The sequence below is a fragment of the Rhinoraja longicauda genome, chromosome 33 (genome assembly GCF_053455715.1).
Source record: "Rhinoraja longicauda isolate Sanriku21f chromosome 33, sRhiLon1.1, whole genome shotgun sequence".
NCBI lineage: Eukaryota > Metazoa > Chordata > Chondrichthyes > Rajiformes > Arhynchobatidae > Rhinoraja > Rhinoraja longicauda.
The window spans coordinates 3876751-3892956 of record NC_135985.1 but is presented as its reverse complement, the minus strand read 5'-3'; the positions used below and the strand labels follow the sequence as shown (position 1 = coordinate 3892956).

Here is a 16206-nt window from a genome sequence, read left to right as displayed (position 1 = left end):
ACGGAGATAATTTTACATTGGGCACAAACCATCACCAGAGCTCCCCAAATCACAAATAATTATTTTACTCTTCTGTAAGCCGTTGATGGGGTAGGGCGGGGTGTTAAATCTTTAGGAGAATGTCTTACTTTGATGCCCCGGGTTTGAAACAACTTCATAGGAGGAACATGGCAGGAATAAATTAACTTTGACATAAAGTTCACTAAACTCCAGGAACCACACAAATCTGCCACCATAGGCGAAGGGTAGAGGGGGGTGATTAGAGTGTTGATGGTATTTTTTTGTTTTATTCCCTCCTCTCCTTGTCTTACTGAAACGGTCGCAGCGTATTTCTTGTTTTCAACTGATACATGTACGTTTGGCCTCCCATCACCTTCACCCACCCCACCCCCTCCCTCCCAACCCTTCACCCTCCCCACACCCCCCACCCCCTACCCACCCCCCCCCCCCCCCCACAAAAAAAATAGACCAAATATTGGAAACTCTCTCAAACCCGAACTGACCAGAGCAAAGGAGCGAAATTGCGCAGGACATTGGTATTAGTGGTTCGAGGGTTTAAAAGGCGCTCAACGCATGCTATTGCACTTTTCCGCAGCTCAGCGATTATCGATAGGCCCATAAAGTTTAAATGTAAAGACTGAGCGAAAGTTAAATTGCAAATCGAAAGTACTTCCCTGCTTTTTTCTGAATATTTATATCAGCCTCTCTCTCTCTCTCTCTCTCTCTCTCTCTCTCTCTCTCTCTCTCCTCCCCCCCTCTCTCTCTCTCTCTCACTCTCTCTCACTCTCTCTCTCACTCTCTCTCACTCTCTCTCACTCCCTCTCTCTCTCTCTCTCTCTCTCTCTCTGAAGGCTACCTTGTGTTTTTTTTAATTATATCAGTTTACATTCTCGGCCGTGCAAACAGATGACGGTCGATGAAATGAATGATTCTCTTCAATAGGCAAATTGATCAGGTGAGGAGGAGACAAGTCCTCCTTCAGTTCACCTGCCAGAAAAAAAAAGATTCATCTCACTCAGTACTTTCCAACGCGGTTGGTTCCGCCAAGATTCACAACTTCCTGTGTCCAGCGGAGTCTCCAAATCTTCACGATGCAAATAATTTCGGACACTGAACAAAGACAGTTTCAAGCAATGATGTTTGGTATGTTTTTAATAAATATATATGTACTTTTGTTTACTTAATCGAGGGGGGAAATACGCTTTTTTTCTTGCTCAAAACATTATCGTTCTTAAACACCTGTATTAATTAATCTATACTATTTTGACACGAAGCAGGTTTTGAATTTCGACACATACTTCTACTCTGTGGCCTATTGAATATCCGTTAAAACAATTAAAGTTTTGCTTTAATTATATTCTAGGTTTAATGGCAAAAACAAAAATCATTCAATCAAGGTCGGCTTCTCTTTCTGACTATTTTGATAATCTAGCGTTCAGTTCTTACGCTCCGGGGGTAGTTTAATGTACGTGTTTCCAAATGGATCGCACCGGTCAGGAATCCAATTGAATAGTGGACTGGTTACAGTGCCGCACGGTAGTGTAATATTAGGAAATAGGCAAAATAACCAGCAGAAAGAAACATACTCGCCAACCCCGAGATGAACCAAGGGAACTGGATGCTTTCTAAAGCGAGTTCCAGTCGTGTACGCCAAAAAAATACAACGCCTCTACCCCGTGTTTCAATGAATTAGATTTGTTTTGCAATCATTAGTAAATTGCTGGGTAATAGTGCTTTGATTTACAACGTTGAATATCGCCGGCGAGCTCATTAAAAAAAACTTTTCTCTCAATATAAGAAATAAGAACAGAATCGTCTTAAAATCTAGCAAGTAAAACGTTTCTACAATCAACACATTTAATTTGAACTGTGTATTAGAAATTGGTACTCACCGTTTTAATCTAGATCCAGATACTCTCATCTGATGATTTTTGTGGGGGGGAATGTATATTTATTTATTTGAGGGGCGCAGGAGCCGGCATCATTTTGGTGTCGCTTTACTGTTTTAGATGAACCGTTTTTAGAACGGGTGGGAAAAAAGTCAAATTAGCAATCGGTTGTTTTGGAAATAAGACCAATTCCTGGCACTTAAGTCGACCCAGGCGTCGAGGCAGATCTATAAAAAAAACAAAAGCGACGGAGATCACGCAGACCCGCTCACCAACGTCCGAATCAATTAGAGAAAAATCCTAAAGAATTAATCATATTAAAGGTGCAGAAGTTTTTTTTTTCGGGGTACTAAGGACGTGTTGTGAGCCCGATCGCTTTGAATGGCTGTTCAGCTCCGGAGTTCTACAGCGACACTCCATACGCTAGGTGGCAGCCGGATACTGTACAAGGTTTTGACAAATTCACCAGCATATGCTGCGATTTAACACTGTAAATTTTTCAGAAGCCCGCTACACTGACAGCTCCCGGCGGTTATCAAAGTGCCACAAGTCACCGCTTAAAAACTGCAATGACTTTGAGATCACCGGGACACAATAGGAGCCACTTTCCTCCATTCATTGTGTTGAAATGTAGAGAGAGAGAGAGAGAGAGAGAGAGAGAGAGAAAGAGAGAGGGAGAGGGAGGGTGGGAGAGGGAGGGTGGGAGAGGGAGAGAGAGAGAGAGAGAGAGAGAGAGAGAGAGAGAGAGAGAGAGAGAGAGAGAGAGAGAGAGAGAGAGAGAGAGAGAGAGAGAGAGAGAGAGAGAGAGAGAGAGAGAGAGAGAGAGAGAGAGAGAGAGAGAGAGAGAGAGAGAGAGAGAGAGAGAGAGAGGTGGACAGGGCGAATTCACAGGGAACTCAAATTCAATAGCTGGTTATCAGAGAACAACTGGAAAATAAGTGGCATCTAGTTCGTGGTAGAAATAGGTTTCAATAAATATGCCACAGTTGGCAAGCAACACAATATTAATTTACCAAATCCCTTGGAAACTATTTAAACTCCGGCTGATTGGTTTCTGATTGTCTTTCTAGTTTGGTACCGAAACAACTCAAACTTACTTTTGACATTATCATTGAAAAGTGTAGCCTTGCTGTCTGTTATTAAAAACACTAAAGAACGATTAAATTTTGCACCAGAAAACGTGTTTCAAACTTTTGCCTGTTCCTCTCAAAGGAGCGCTTAGCAACACACATCATTGGGTGGATAATATTGATACGCTAGAGTTTAATTACAAACAAAATATATTCATTTCCTATTTCCCCAAACTAACTGCCCAGTGCACTCCAGTATGTCTACTATCTGCTCAAATTAAATTAATATTTTTTACCAGGCACATTGAAACCGATGAAGTTAAAACCACGCGTACTTCTTCCTGTAAGTTGCAACATATATGGTTTAGGACCGTTTGCGTTCGTGTCTTTACCGACCTAAGTGAGCGTAGTTGCTGTACGATTGTGCACTGGACATTTCAAGAATAAGGAGATTATTTACCTCCAAGCAAACACGTCTTCTGATACAAATTTTAATCACTTACAGTAGTCGCGGGGAGGCTACATTGGTAACTGTACCCGAATATCATGTGCATTCGGGTAGATATCTGATAGACGAGGAGAGGAGAGAGGAAAATGTATGTGCCTCCAAGTAACGGTATTTAATATTCTACCCATTGGACTTCAAAGTAAACACCTGTTTAATGCAATGTCCCCATGTGTGTGCGTTACATCCTCCGACTGGTATAATTCCTTATGTTATATATTAACCGCGTAACAATGCGAACATCGACAGGCGTGAGAATTTCTGACTATTCCCGGTAACACATGCGATAATATCAATTTTGAACGCACATATCAAGGGGAGAGGATACATCTAACATGTGTTTTAAAGTGCGTGTGTATTAAATTGTATACTTTTTTTAAAAATTGAACCACCGTGAATTGTGCAGAAACAATTGAGCGCCAGCGGATTCTTGGTAGCACGTAGATTCTTACCATAATACGTTTTTCTTCATACATACTAATTCCATTCCATGCAGTTATTTAGTATACTAGATGATATTTTGCGAGGTATTAATTGCTGCAATTAAATATAGCTTATAAGACGGCTGGACTCTCCGAAAACCATTGAATTTACCATTGAATTTGAATATTCCTCACGACAATATTAGTAAATTCTGCTAGTTAATTCTAGTTAATTCTGGTAGCATTGATAAGAGAGTAGCCCTATCTATCTGTCCAGAATGACCACCGTACATAATGTGACATCAATGGGAAATGTCTATTTTCCACAAAAATAAACACATGATACATTGAAATTCTTTAATATTGAGGTATAAGGAAGAAAATCATATCGGAACAACTCAATCCTCAAGCATCGTCCGTCTCCCATTTAGTTTCGGACATTTTGGTGCAAAACTACATATCCTCATGACTGTATCAGTCTTCCTATATGTTACAGCGTATTTAGCTGATCAGTTATACGCATACTTCAAAGCTCTTTTTCACTCTTTAGTATTTCAAAGTAAACGCGTTATTTATCCGAATTAATAATGGTTCATCTGATCAATGAGATTCTCTCGAGTATTCATGGTTTTTCCAAGGCTAGTCACATTGTCGAACGCACAGAAACAATTCTTCTCCACAAACTGACCGCAGCTGATTTCTGACATTATTTCACTTCGTTGCATTTGGGCGCATTTATTAAGTTTCCTAAAAAAAATCTAGCTAGCGTTAGAATGTCCCGACTCGTGCAAATGCAATCGTCGCTAATGTTACATCTTCAGCATCAACTTCGGCCACTGATAAGGAAAAAAATGATGGGGTTTTTCTGTGATAATTTTGTCTTGACGGACCGTACGCATTTGCAGCAAAAGGCTTATCATAGAACCCTTCAAAATTATATACAAATAGCAGGTATATTGCAAACTCTGGAATAATAATAATGTCAAATATACTCTTCATATTTCAAAATTCTACCTTCACAATGCGAGCACTTGTAATTGGGAATATTCAATGCCTGTTGTCGCATGATTTTGCTGAGTTTTTTTTTTTAATGTCATGTCCTTTATTAGTTGGTTTAATATCATCTGTGTATTAATTTGTGTCTGTGGGTACCTCAGTTGAGAAAGTTGCATTTAAAAAAAAAAAATTCCACCCATCTTTGAAGATTTTTTAATACAATGAAAAGAAAAAAAAGTGAGGGGAGGCTTGGGGGTGTCGGTGGTGTGTGAGTGTGTGTGTTTGTGTGTGTGTGTGTGTGTGGGGGGGGGGGGGTGGAAGAAGAGGCTTTTTGGGGGGTAGGGGAGGGGGGGGGTAAACTTATTTTTCGAAGTGGACCTTCTGCGCATGGGTTTCATGTAAATTTGCTGGCGGCCAGGATGTGTTAGATAATAAGGGAAAGTGGCCGTCCAATGCGGTGCGGGGGGCGTGCTACGAGTCCCAGCCCCTCGAACCTAAAGCTCTGACCAGTCGTCTTTGATTGTCAGTCGCCAGAAGCCGGCGCTTGTCTCCGTCACTCGGCAGCGCCTTATAAGGGAATCATCTCCATAGAAACGTGTCAGTTTGAATAGTCGTGTCAAAGTTCACTATATACAGCCATCCGCGCAGATTCCCCCTTTCAGAAAAAATACTCCGTAAGCTCGCTCGTTCAAATCGGATTCACTTCCAAACCCCTTTTGCATATTTGATCAGTTTGATTATCTGCTGTCTTCCTTTATTTCCCTGCTTCCTCTCGCATGAGAGAGGTTGCATAGCTATTCCTATTTTTTTCTCCCCCTCTCTTCCTTGCACGTCGTCTCTGCTCTCTCTTTTTTTTTGTGGTCTCTTTTTCGCCGGCGAGTTGTTGACTCTCATCGTGTGTGCGCGCGTGTGTGAGTGTGTGTGTGTGTGTGTGTGTGTGTGTGTGAGTGTGCGTGAGTGTGTGCGTGTGTGTGTCTATATGTGCAGTTCCAGCACTACCGGCTCGGCGAAGATTCTATGATCAGTTGATGGTCGGTCACTTCCACTCCGGAGCGTGCATCTGCCTGCAAGAGTCGAGCCTGTTTTTTGCTTTCAGTCTTTAACCTTTCGTCCCTCTTTTTCCCTTTTTGATGGGTTTCCTGAATGGCTGACTGCGTGTTGCCCTGGTCTCGGCCCCCCGACAATCGAATCTTCTCTTCCGATCGGGTCTGAACTGCTGCTGCTGCTCACTGCCTCTCTCTCTCTCTCCCTTTCTCTCTTTCTCTCTCTTTCTCTCTCTTTCTCTCTCTGTCTCTCTCTCTGTCTGTCCCTCTCTCTCTCTCTCTCTCTCTCTCTCTCTCTCTCTGTATTTTATTTTTTTGGTCGGCTCATCGCTTCTCCTCCCTTCATTTTCTCCCTCCAACCCCAGATCCAAAAGACAAGACCTTTCTTCTTTTTGTGCGTGTTTTTTTTTTTTTTTGTTTGTTTTTTGTTTTTGCTGCCTGATAACACACTCTGCCCCGAGATATGGCAATGGTAGTTAGTACGTGGCGAGACCCGCAAGACGACGTGGCCGGAGCTCAAGGCACACAGCCGCCTCCGTCTCAACAAGGACCGCAACAGCCTTCTGGAGCCCCCCTCACCCCACAAACCCCCGGCCAACCTGGAGCCCCGGGCACCCCGGCCCAATCCAACCAGCAGAGCGAGAAGCAGCAGCAGCATATCGAGTGTGTGGTGTGCGGGGACAAGTCGAGCGGCAAACATTACGGCCAGTTCACCTGCGAAGGCTGCAAGAGTTTCTTTAAAAGAAGTGTGCGCAGAAACTTGACGTACACATGTCGTGCCAACAGGAACTGCCCCATAGACCAACATCACCGCAATCAGTGTCAGTATTGCCGCCTGAAAAAATGCCTGAAAGTCGGCATGAGACGGGAAGGTATTGAGAATTAATTTATTTCAAATGTTTGAACCGCTGTTACCCGCCAACCCTCTTACTTCTAAGAAAGCCGAATTGTTTGATTCTATAAAGTTAAAATAGGCGACCATTCTTTGCATGTTTCACTCAATTGCTACCGCCTGTCTGTGCAGTTTATGGTTGAGGAACTCAGTTAAGTAGTCTAGCAAATGTTAATTTTTCTGATTTCACTTTATGGGTGTGTGTGCGGGTGTGCGGGTGTGTGTATGTGTGTGTGTGTGTGTGTGTGTGTGTGTGTGTGTGTGTGTGTGTGTGTGTGTGTGTGTGTGTGTGTGTGTGTGTGTGTGTGTGTGTGTGTGTGTGTGTGTGTGTGTGTGTGTGTGTGTGTGAATGTGTGTGTGTGAATGTGTCTCTGTGTTTGTGTCTGTGTGTGTGTATGAGAAAGAGCGAGAGACAGAGAGAGTGAGAGAGAAAGTGTGTGTGTGTGTGTGTGTGTGTGTGTGTGTGTGTGTGTGTGTGTGCGAGTGTGTGTCTGTGTTTGTGTCTGGGTGTGTGTATGAGAAAGAGAGAGAGAGAGAGAGACAGAGAGAGTGAGAGAGAAAGAGTGTGTGTGTGTGTGTGGGGGAGTGGGGGGTGAGAGAGAGTGCTGGAAAATTGTAAGTTGTAGATTAACCATAGAAAGCGTGTTTTGATTGTAATCTAATTTGGTAAAATGTGCTAGGTTACACACGCAACCGCACGAGAAGTAGAAGAGGATGGTCATAAAGCACCGTGCAAGTTGGAACAGTTTGTAAAGTCCAGATAGGAAAATAAATCAGCCATTGTTGTAAAATATTTAATCAGTTTTTACACGCGTTAGGGAAATGACATAGCAAAATTGCATTGCAGTGCTTGGCTCGGCAAATGCAGTCGTGGTTTAAAACATGCACCATTCTGCTGCGGCAGAGGTGAGATTTATTAAACAAAAAGGCAGTGTCTGCGGCAGCTCTTGCCTTTGTTTTTTTGGTGTGTGTATTGTGTGCAAAACTGTCTGAAAATGAGGTAAGATTCAGGTTTCAATATCTGTAGTCTGTTCTTTTCGTACTGCAGCAGTTCAAAGGGGAAGAATGCCTCCTACACAACCGACACCAGGCCAGTTCGCCTTGACAAATGGAGACCCACTCAACTGCCATTCCTATTTATCGGGATATATCTCCCTGTTATTGCGGGCCGAGCCTTACCCGACCTCCCGTTATGGCAGCCAATGCATGCAACCGAACAATATCATGGGCATTGAAAACATTTGTGAACTGGCGGCTCGGCTGCTGTTCAGCGCCGTGGAATGGGCAAGGAATATCCCTTTCTTCCCGGATCTGCAGATCACAGACCAGGTAGCCCTGCTGAGGCTGACCTGGAGTGAGTTGTTTGTTCTGAACGCTGCCCAGTGCTCCATGCCCCTCCATGTGGCTCCTCTGTTGGCGGCCGCCGGGCTTCACGCGTCCCCAATGTCGGCAGACAGGGTCGTCGCTTTCATGGATCACATACGGATCTTCCAGGAACAGGTCGAGAAACTCAAGGCTTTGCACGTCGATTCGGCAGAATATAGCTGTTTAAAGGCCATCGTCCTCTTTACTTCAGGTAAGCAAATGCTCACATTCCAAAATATGGCTGATCTGTAATCAAAACAGCCATGATACCGCATCAGAATGGAGATCCAGTCAAATATTTAGCGTCACTATCCGTGCACTTAGAGTGCTGGCATACTCTCTCCACATAACACCCCTTAGTATTGAAATGGCTGGGGGAAAAAAGTCTTTATTTGCTGCAGCAAAATATAAGTTTTAAAATAAGATGAAAACATCCAGTGAGCTTTTTAACCATTTGTAGTGGTCCGTGCCACAAGCAATTGCTGCATATTCCCCATCAATTTGCATGAGAATTACATTATTATTAAAAGAAAAACGCTGTGCGGATGTAAATATGAAAGGAGAGTAAATTATATATATATATATATATATATATATATATATATATATATATATATATATATATATATATATATATATATTTCATTTTTCACGTGTTTCAGTTAGTCATTCCCCTTTGTACTGTGTTCAGAATTGCCGCACTTAAGTTATAATATTACCACAGTCGCTCATCTGGAGCTGGGATAATGCTTTCAAGGATTGATATCAGCAAACAGAAAAAACCCCACAGTTTATGTGACTAAGCGGTCCACAATTCCTTCCTTGTTGTGTCAGAGTGATCTGGGTATCTAGAGGACCTTTCCCAGTGCAAGAGTCGTGGCCCAAACTTCCTTTTATATATGTATATATATATATATTCTTACTTCACACATAAAAACGACGCTTTCCCAAAATGTATTTTTTTAAACCAAACTAATCAAATGAAAGTGAACATCCAGTTAGAGAAAAACAATATCCAGGCCCCTGAGTTTAAGTGAGGGTGACGTGTTGTGTGTTTGCTTTAAGTTAACACATGCCAGCTTTTATGAAGTAGTATTTTTCTTAGTCTTTTTTTTATACTTGAATTACTAACCGACTTGGAAACACTTTTAAATTTTATGCGGTTTATTTTGTTTGTTCAGTCTACTTGATCCTACTCAACCAGGAGCAATCGATGACATTACCATAGCAGTTAATTTATTACTATTTGTAAAATGTCAGGCCTGGTGCGCAACGAAGCAAGCTCACTGTTTTGTGAGCACTTTGGTGTTACACGCTGATGGAATATATATATATATATATATATACACACACACACACACACACACACACACACACACACACACACACACACACACACACACACACACACACACACACACACACACACACACACACACACACACACACATATATATATAAATATATATATATATAATATATGTGTGTGTGTCTGTGTGTGTGCACACACATACACACACGCATACACACACACACACGCATACACACACACACACACACACACACACACACACACACACACACACACACACACACACACACACACACACACACACACATATGTAAACGTATACACTGCTCGCCAGTGCAGGCCAAATCTGGTTTAAGTTTACAAACGCCAAAAAGTATTATGTAAAATGTGGCTGTGAATGGTTGCTATATCTGTGCTTTGTGTTTTCTTTGATGCCTGTAATAACATGCATCTGCCGGGCTGAGTTTCGGTATTGCAAGATGCAATGCTTAGGTCAGGTCATAACCTATGCTCTCTAATTAAAGGTCCCATGCAAGTGCGGGTGTAATATATTTAATCCTACACTTTTTCTAATATATTTCTCTCTTTTTTCTCCCCCCCCACTCCTTCCTTTGTGTCCTCTTTCCTTAATGAAGATGCGTGTGGCTTGTCTGATGTGGCCCATATAGAAAGCTTACAGGAGAAATCGCAATGTGCTCTGGAGGAATATGTTCGCAGTCAGTATCCGAATCAGCCGACCCGTTTTGGAAAGCTTTTACTCCGTCTCCCTTCTCTTCGCACCGTCTCATCTTCTGTTATCGAGCAATTATTCTTCGTCCGCTTGGTAGGTAAAACCCCCATAGAGACCCTGATCCGTGATATGTTACTCTCCGGCAGCAGCTTCAACTGGCCTTATATGTCCATTCAGTAAATAGGAAGGGGGAAAAAAAAGAGGCAAGTGACATTATTTTGCAAATTCCTTCTGTAAAGAAGGAAATAAAAGGCTGTTACAAGTTTACCTTTGTGACACACAAAAAAAAATTGAAGAGTGGGAAGAATAAAAAAAAAAGGACTGTGGATTTCAATGACTGTACACGAACTTAAAAACAAACGCATTCAAAAACTCTTCTGTTTCGTTCAGAACAACTTGCTACTTATCATTTTGTAACAAAAGGAAATTAGTCTTTTATTTTGGTTTATTTTGTAAACTTTTGAGAAATATCGATATAAAGATAAGTGCATTTAAACAAGAATTTCAAAATTAGGAGGAAAGAAAAATAACATTTTCCAAATTATTATAAATTGTCCGGTGTTTGTGTATCTATAGCTGTTTTGTATGATTCCTGGTTTCAAACCAGTCTCCTCTGTGATTCTCTACTAATAATTTTGATATAACCATTGCTTCTTATCAGATACGGTGTATCACGTAAATATGTTCTGCAAGAATTAAAACGTAATCCGCTAAAATGTTAGATGAAAAGGTTTTTTTTTAAAAAACAGAATCGCAACTTAATGCTGGAAGCGCACTTATAGTGTTAACTCAAAAGACGTTTAATTTGGGGGAAATGGACTGCAGACCAATATTAAATGATACACACTTGTAATTTAAAAATCCATTGTTGAAAACTCGTTAATATTGACATGTGGGGGGTGGGGGCGGGAGTACAGTGTGGGTATATATCTGAAAGCAAAGATCTTTTATGTGTCCAAGACACAGTACAATATTTTTCATTAAATCTATGTGGCTCAATTTAGTTCCTGTTGCAGTATAGAATCGTACGAGGTTCCAAAACACGCCTGTTTGTATATTTCCCAGCCATTTGTAACAATTATAAACCCTTAGCCCTTTTAAAGGAAAAACAACCACGATTTATTTTCTTGGATTCAGCATGAAACTCAATGTTGGCACTTACTATTTTTACGTGTGGTTAATTAAGTATCTGGAGTTTACAGTCGTGTATACAAGCTGAAGGGTTATTTTAAGTGCAAAAATTTCTGTACTGTAAAAGTTATGATTGGATTGTTTGGTCAGTCTTGTGTGTTATATTCAAGAAAAAAAATGAAAGTATTCGGAGATTATAATATTATTTGATATATGGAACTTTTCGCTGTTACAATTGTATGATCACCCAAGGAAAAAAAAAATCTCATTACAATGGTCAAACATCGCAGTTTACTGGAGTCATTACAATTCGTACATTATTTGTCTTATTTACTCTATATACCTGTATAGTTTACCGCCACAGTCTGTTGTAGTGGACAAACCACATGCTTTTTCAATGAAAGCACAAGTCGTGGACATGCTGCTCCTTGCCTTTAGGTCTTAGCGATGACACCCTAAAGATACAGTCATATGGCCCCTGTACGACACGCCGTACCCCCTTTCCTTTTTAAATTCAAAATGCCATGGGGATTTTGACCACCGACCCTTATTTAGTTCTATCTGAAGTGCCTGTGCAACCATTGTACATTAGACAGGTGTTAGGAAGCATGGATCATTATGTGTGTTAATGGTCAGGGTTTTGTTTTGAAGCTTATTGTGTCTGAAGTTCACGCACAGAACACACTTAAACAAGCAATTGCTACTAGGAACAGTGTTGATTGTAAATAAATATATTAAATGAGATTTATTCCAAAAAAAAAGTATGTCTGGAAAAATGTGGTTGCCAATTTTTGTTATTGGAAGATCTTCAAACGGAGGATGATGTGGCTGACGTTTGACGTGTAGCACTACAAGTGAGCCTGATTTTATGTATATAAATATAAATTCATTTGAATTTTTATATATGGAAATAGACTGTGAGAGCATGGCCACAGATCGCTAATACATTTTACATTTGTTACATACATGAAAATGTTTGATTGTATAGAGGATATACATTTGGGCGAATGTTTGGCTTCAGTGCTCCCATCTACCCTTGTTTAAAAGCAAAACACACCCACACACACATTACACACACACACAAAAAGCAAAAATAATAACAGAGCGAGCTGGCTTGGGTTGGCCCAAGCTGCTGGTTCCAAGCTTTTTCCCCCGGTAGTGCCGCTACCCACACTGCAGTGTGAAAACTTGCATTTTGTCCCTTTTTAAAAAAAAAGAAAAAATAACCTTTTTTTGTGTGTGGCTTTCCGGCCGCATTCTACATCATGTTATGGTTGCACAAAAAAAAAAGAATCATTTTGTATAGTTGATGGAACAGTGATCTTTACCTGTTATAGAGACAGATATGGACCAGAAATGATGTATGATTGTCATTATTAACACGTTTGCAGCTGACCCACGTTTTTTTTTACTTCAGGGTATTGCTACGCTGTTCTAACTTATAGATCGAGCATTTTCAGATGTTTTTTATTGCAAGTAAGATGTGTGTGGAGTTACTACGCCAGACTCCTGTTTGTGTTAGCTATTGTATACAGCGTTTTTGTTGTAAATTGTTATTGGTATTAAATTATAATTTATGGCTTTGAATCAAAGTCTCTCCCTGTTTCATTCCCTATTTTCTCAACTTAAATATTGATAAATCGAAGCTTTTATCATAATCAACGATTCTGCACATAATCTGTGCACGGTTCGAAGCTGTATTGCGTACAGTGAACTTCCACGGTTTCAAGTTTCTCACAATTTGTCTGCTTTACGTTTAGTTTAGGTTAGTTTTATGAATTATAATCTCCCCCCTCTTTTCGCTCCGTCGAAATCCCCCTTCCACACTTTAAAACAAAAGTTTCCCCCCTTTCTCGCTGCGTTAGAACAATAAAATTAACCCGGGGTGAAACTGACAAAAGGGATTGAAATTGGCGAGCTTGTCCATTAAATGGCAAAGATCTGAGGCCGCTGAAATATGGTGACGATCCCCTGAAGTGTCCATTTTTTCCTGCGGCTTTTTAAAATTTATCTGATCTTACTTCGTATTTCTTTGCTAGGGGTTAAAAGAAACCAGCCAAACATGTTCAGCAAGCTTGTAGGATTCCAGCGTGCCTCCCTCCCTCCTCTCTCTCTCTCTCTCCCTCTCAAACACACACACACACACACACACACACCCTTGCAGCGAGGAGAGGGACGATTGGGCAATGTGACTTCACTCGACATGCTCAGTAAACCCGAGTCATTTGCCTTTAACCGCTAATGACCAAACCTCGGCAAACTGAGGGGTGGGGGAAGCATATCAGATCATGTTTTACAACGCGGCCAGGCGATCTTTAAACATCAACAAAAAGCCCCATTAAGAAGATATAACTCAATATTACACCACCTGCAATGCATCACATTTTGTGCGATTTCTAAAGGCTGTTTTTAAAAATCTAGGCGCTTGTGTTGCAACATGAAGTTTGCTGCATTCTTTCTCTGTTTGTCTTTAATGTATTTTATTGGGAGGTTGGAGGAGAAGGGGGGGGTTGTATTTGTAATCGGAGATCGAGCGTGTGAAAGTATGCGCTCAGTCGGCCTGGTGTTAGTGTCCTGTTAGCAGCCCAACATGGCGTCGTGTTTTCTGCTGCCGTCTCCAGGCGAGTGGTAATAGGAAACATATTTCACCCCCCCTTTGCTATTTACGTACAGGCCCGATCTTATGAAACTATTAGCAGCAGGCTACATACATCGGCTTTATTAATATATATACATATTTACAATATATACGCTTATATTTGCAATCGTAACCTGAGAGCGATCTAGGGGAGGACGGGGGGGGGGGGGGGGGGGAGATTGAGAGAGCTCGGGTCTGTGGTTGGAAGTGCAGTTGTTTTCGCGATAGACAGTCAGGTTTTACCCCTTAAAGACCTCGAGGTTAAAAAAGGGCCGACATTTCACGCGATCCTATTGTGCATTGACATTTAAATATGCAAAAATCGGCGGCCTCAATTCAATCTCAACTCGCTGCAACTTATACAGAGTGGAGTCGCAGGCTACACACACACACACACACACACACACACACACACGCACACACTGCCACAAAACTATCATGTACATTCCCTGAGATATTTGCCTCTCCAATGGTCTATTTACATCAGTTCGCCCCATAAAGCTTACTTCTCGGTTCTTCATTTATTGTTTGTTTTTTAATTGCAAAGACCAAAAGGGGTTAAATTCAATCCTCTGCAGCAGCTCAGCTTAATGGGCCGATGACAAAAGCCAAAATAAAGAAAAGGGACACGAGTAATTCAACTAAGTTTGGATTCCCCGTGCCTTCGACTTAAGGGAAAGGCTCGTGAGACACAGGCACGATTAGAATTCTAAACCTCTGCGAGCATTTATTTATTTAAACTGGGCTGAAAGTTGCTTCAGATGATCCCCCCACCCCCTCCCTCCACCCCCTCCCCTACCAACTATTTTCTCGAATCTCAAAGCCTCCCCACTGCGCTGTTGCCTAATTAATGGTGAAACGCAACTCAATCTAATTACTCAGTAATTTTAAAGCAGTTAAATTTGGGCATTGGTTGTAACAGGATTCGAGTTGATGAAAGAAAGTTTGCTTGAAATGAGTGTCTGTGTAGGCTCAATCAATATGAATGTATTTATTAATAAAAATATATATATATACACAGAATATTCTTTAGAGATAAGGCCTTTAAAAACACTGGCGTTTAACAGGAAGGCCAGCGTTATAAAATAGGCAGAATGCTTTGCAGAATGTTTCTGTTTCTTACACATAATCCGCGACAGAATTAATTTTAATGCAGACTTAAGGCAAAGATGATTGTCGTTATACTCGCCACCTCAAAGGACTGCAACGCAATTCTGCAGCAATCTGTATCATGGTTCGAGGGGGCTGATTTTAGTTGACAACGCGTGTGCTGGGTTTGAACTCTATAATTTGCGCTTATGTCCCCGTATTAGGATCGCACAGGGAACTAATGGGCTCTTGCTTTGCCGAATGTCACATTTATTTATTTTCTTCAGCAGAAAGTTTCTGAAAAGAGCGGAGGGTTTGCTCTTAAAAAAAAAAAAAGTCCCAAACGCTGCTTGACACAGCACAGAGTCCTGGTATTTTGTGTAAAGATTATTATTCTTTAACATAGGAAGAGTCAACTTGGAATATGCAGCTGGATTTTACCACATACCTTACACTAATAAAATGGAAAGCGTAATCAATAAAGAGCCCTATAGTCACCAACCATGTACACGCACACACGTACACATCCACACAGAGCGAGCATAGTTTTATTTAAAAGCAACTCGTAAAACATTAAAAATTACCAGAGGCACTGAAATTATGAGATTTATAAGTAAGAGTAATTTTCCATGGTTCGCACTGTTATAGCGAAGGGCAATACAACACTGGCCAGTTTTAAAGACATTTCTACACAAGTTTTATTGTTGGTCGCCCTTGTTTCATTTTTTTTCCGCAGAAGGTTGTCTATCTCAACAGTTTTAGCTTTACAAGGAGGACAGAATGAAACTCCTGTTGACAAGGGGAATGTTACTAATTACACTGCAATGCTCAATCTATCTCCCTTCTCGCTCACACGCACACATACACACACCACTGTCACAGGTATTTTGCCTTCACTGTGAAATACGCATCAAGGGTTGACGTTAACATACGTTGTTGAAAAATGTAAAAGCGGATCACGAAATGCACATTGGACGACCCGACACCATGTGTCTGATCAAGAGACTCACGATGATCCAGTTAAGGTGTGTGATTGAAAAAAAAGATTATGTTCCTCTGCCAGAAAAAAAAAGGTTGTTATGTTGGGACGAATTCCATCTCTTGAAAGCACATTTGGCGGACGC

The 16206-nt window shown here is 41.2% G+C and overlaps 1 protein-coding gene across 3 annotated transcripts; it reads left to right on the top strand.

Moving 5' to 3' along the window:
• Positions 1–874: 874 nt before the first annotated feature.
• On the top strand, positions 875–12922 carry nr2f2 (nuclear receptor subfamily 2, group F, member 2). 3 transcript variants are annotated; one of them, XM_078427503.1, is made up of 3 exons: positions 875–1143; positions 7866–8393; positions 10130–12922. In XM_078427503.1, the coding sequence occupies exons 1-3, from the start codon at positions 1092–1094 to the stop codon at positions 10402–10404; spliced, it is 855 nt and encodes a 284-aa protein (XP_078283629.1). In that variant the 5' UTR covers positions 875–1091; the 3' UTR covers positions 10405–12922. The 3 variants fall into 3 exon arrangements, with proteins under 3 accessions (XP_078283629.1, XP_078283628.1, XP_078283627.1); XM_078427502.1 differs by lacking the exon at positions 875–1143 and adding an exon at positions 5288–6797; XM_078427501.1 differs by lacking the exon at positions 875–1143 and adding an exon at positions 5288–6797 and having other exon boundaries at positions 7845–8393.
• Positions 12923–16206: the final 3284 nt, after the last annotated feature.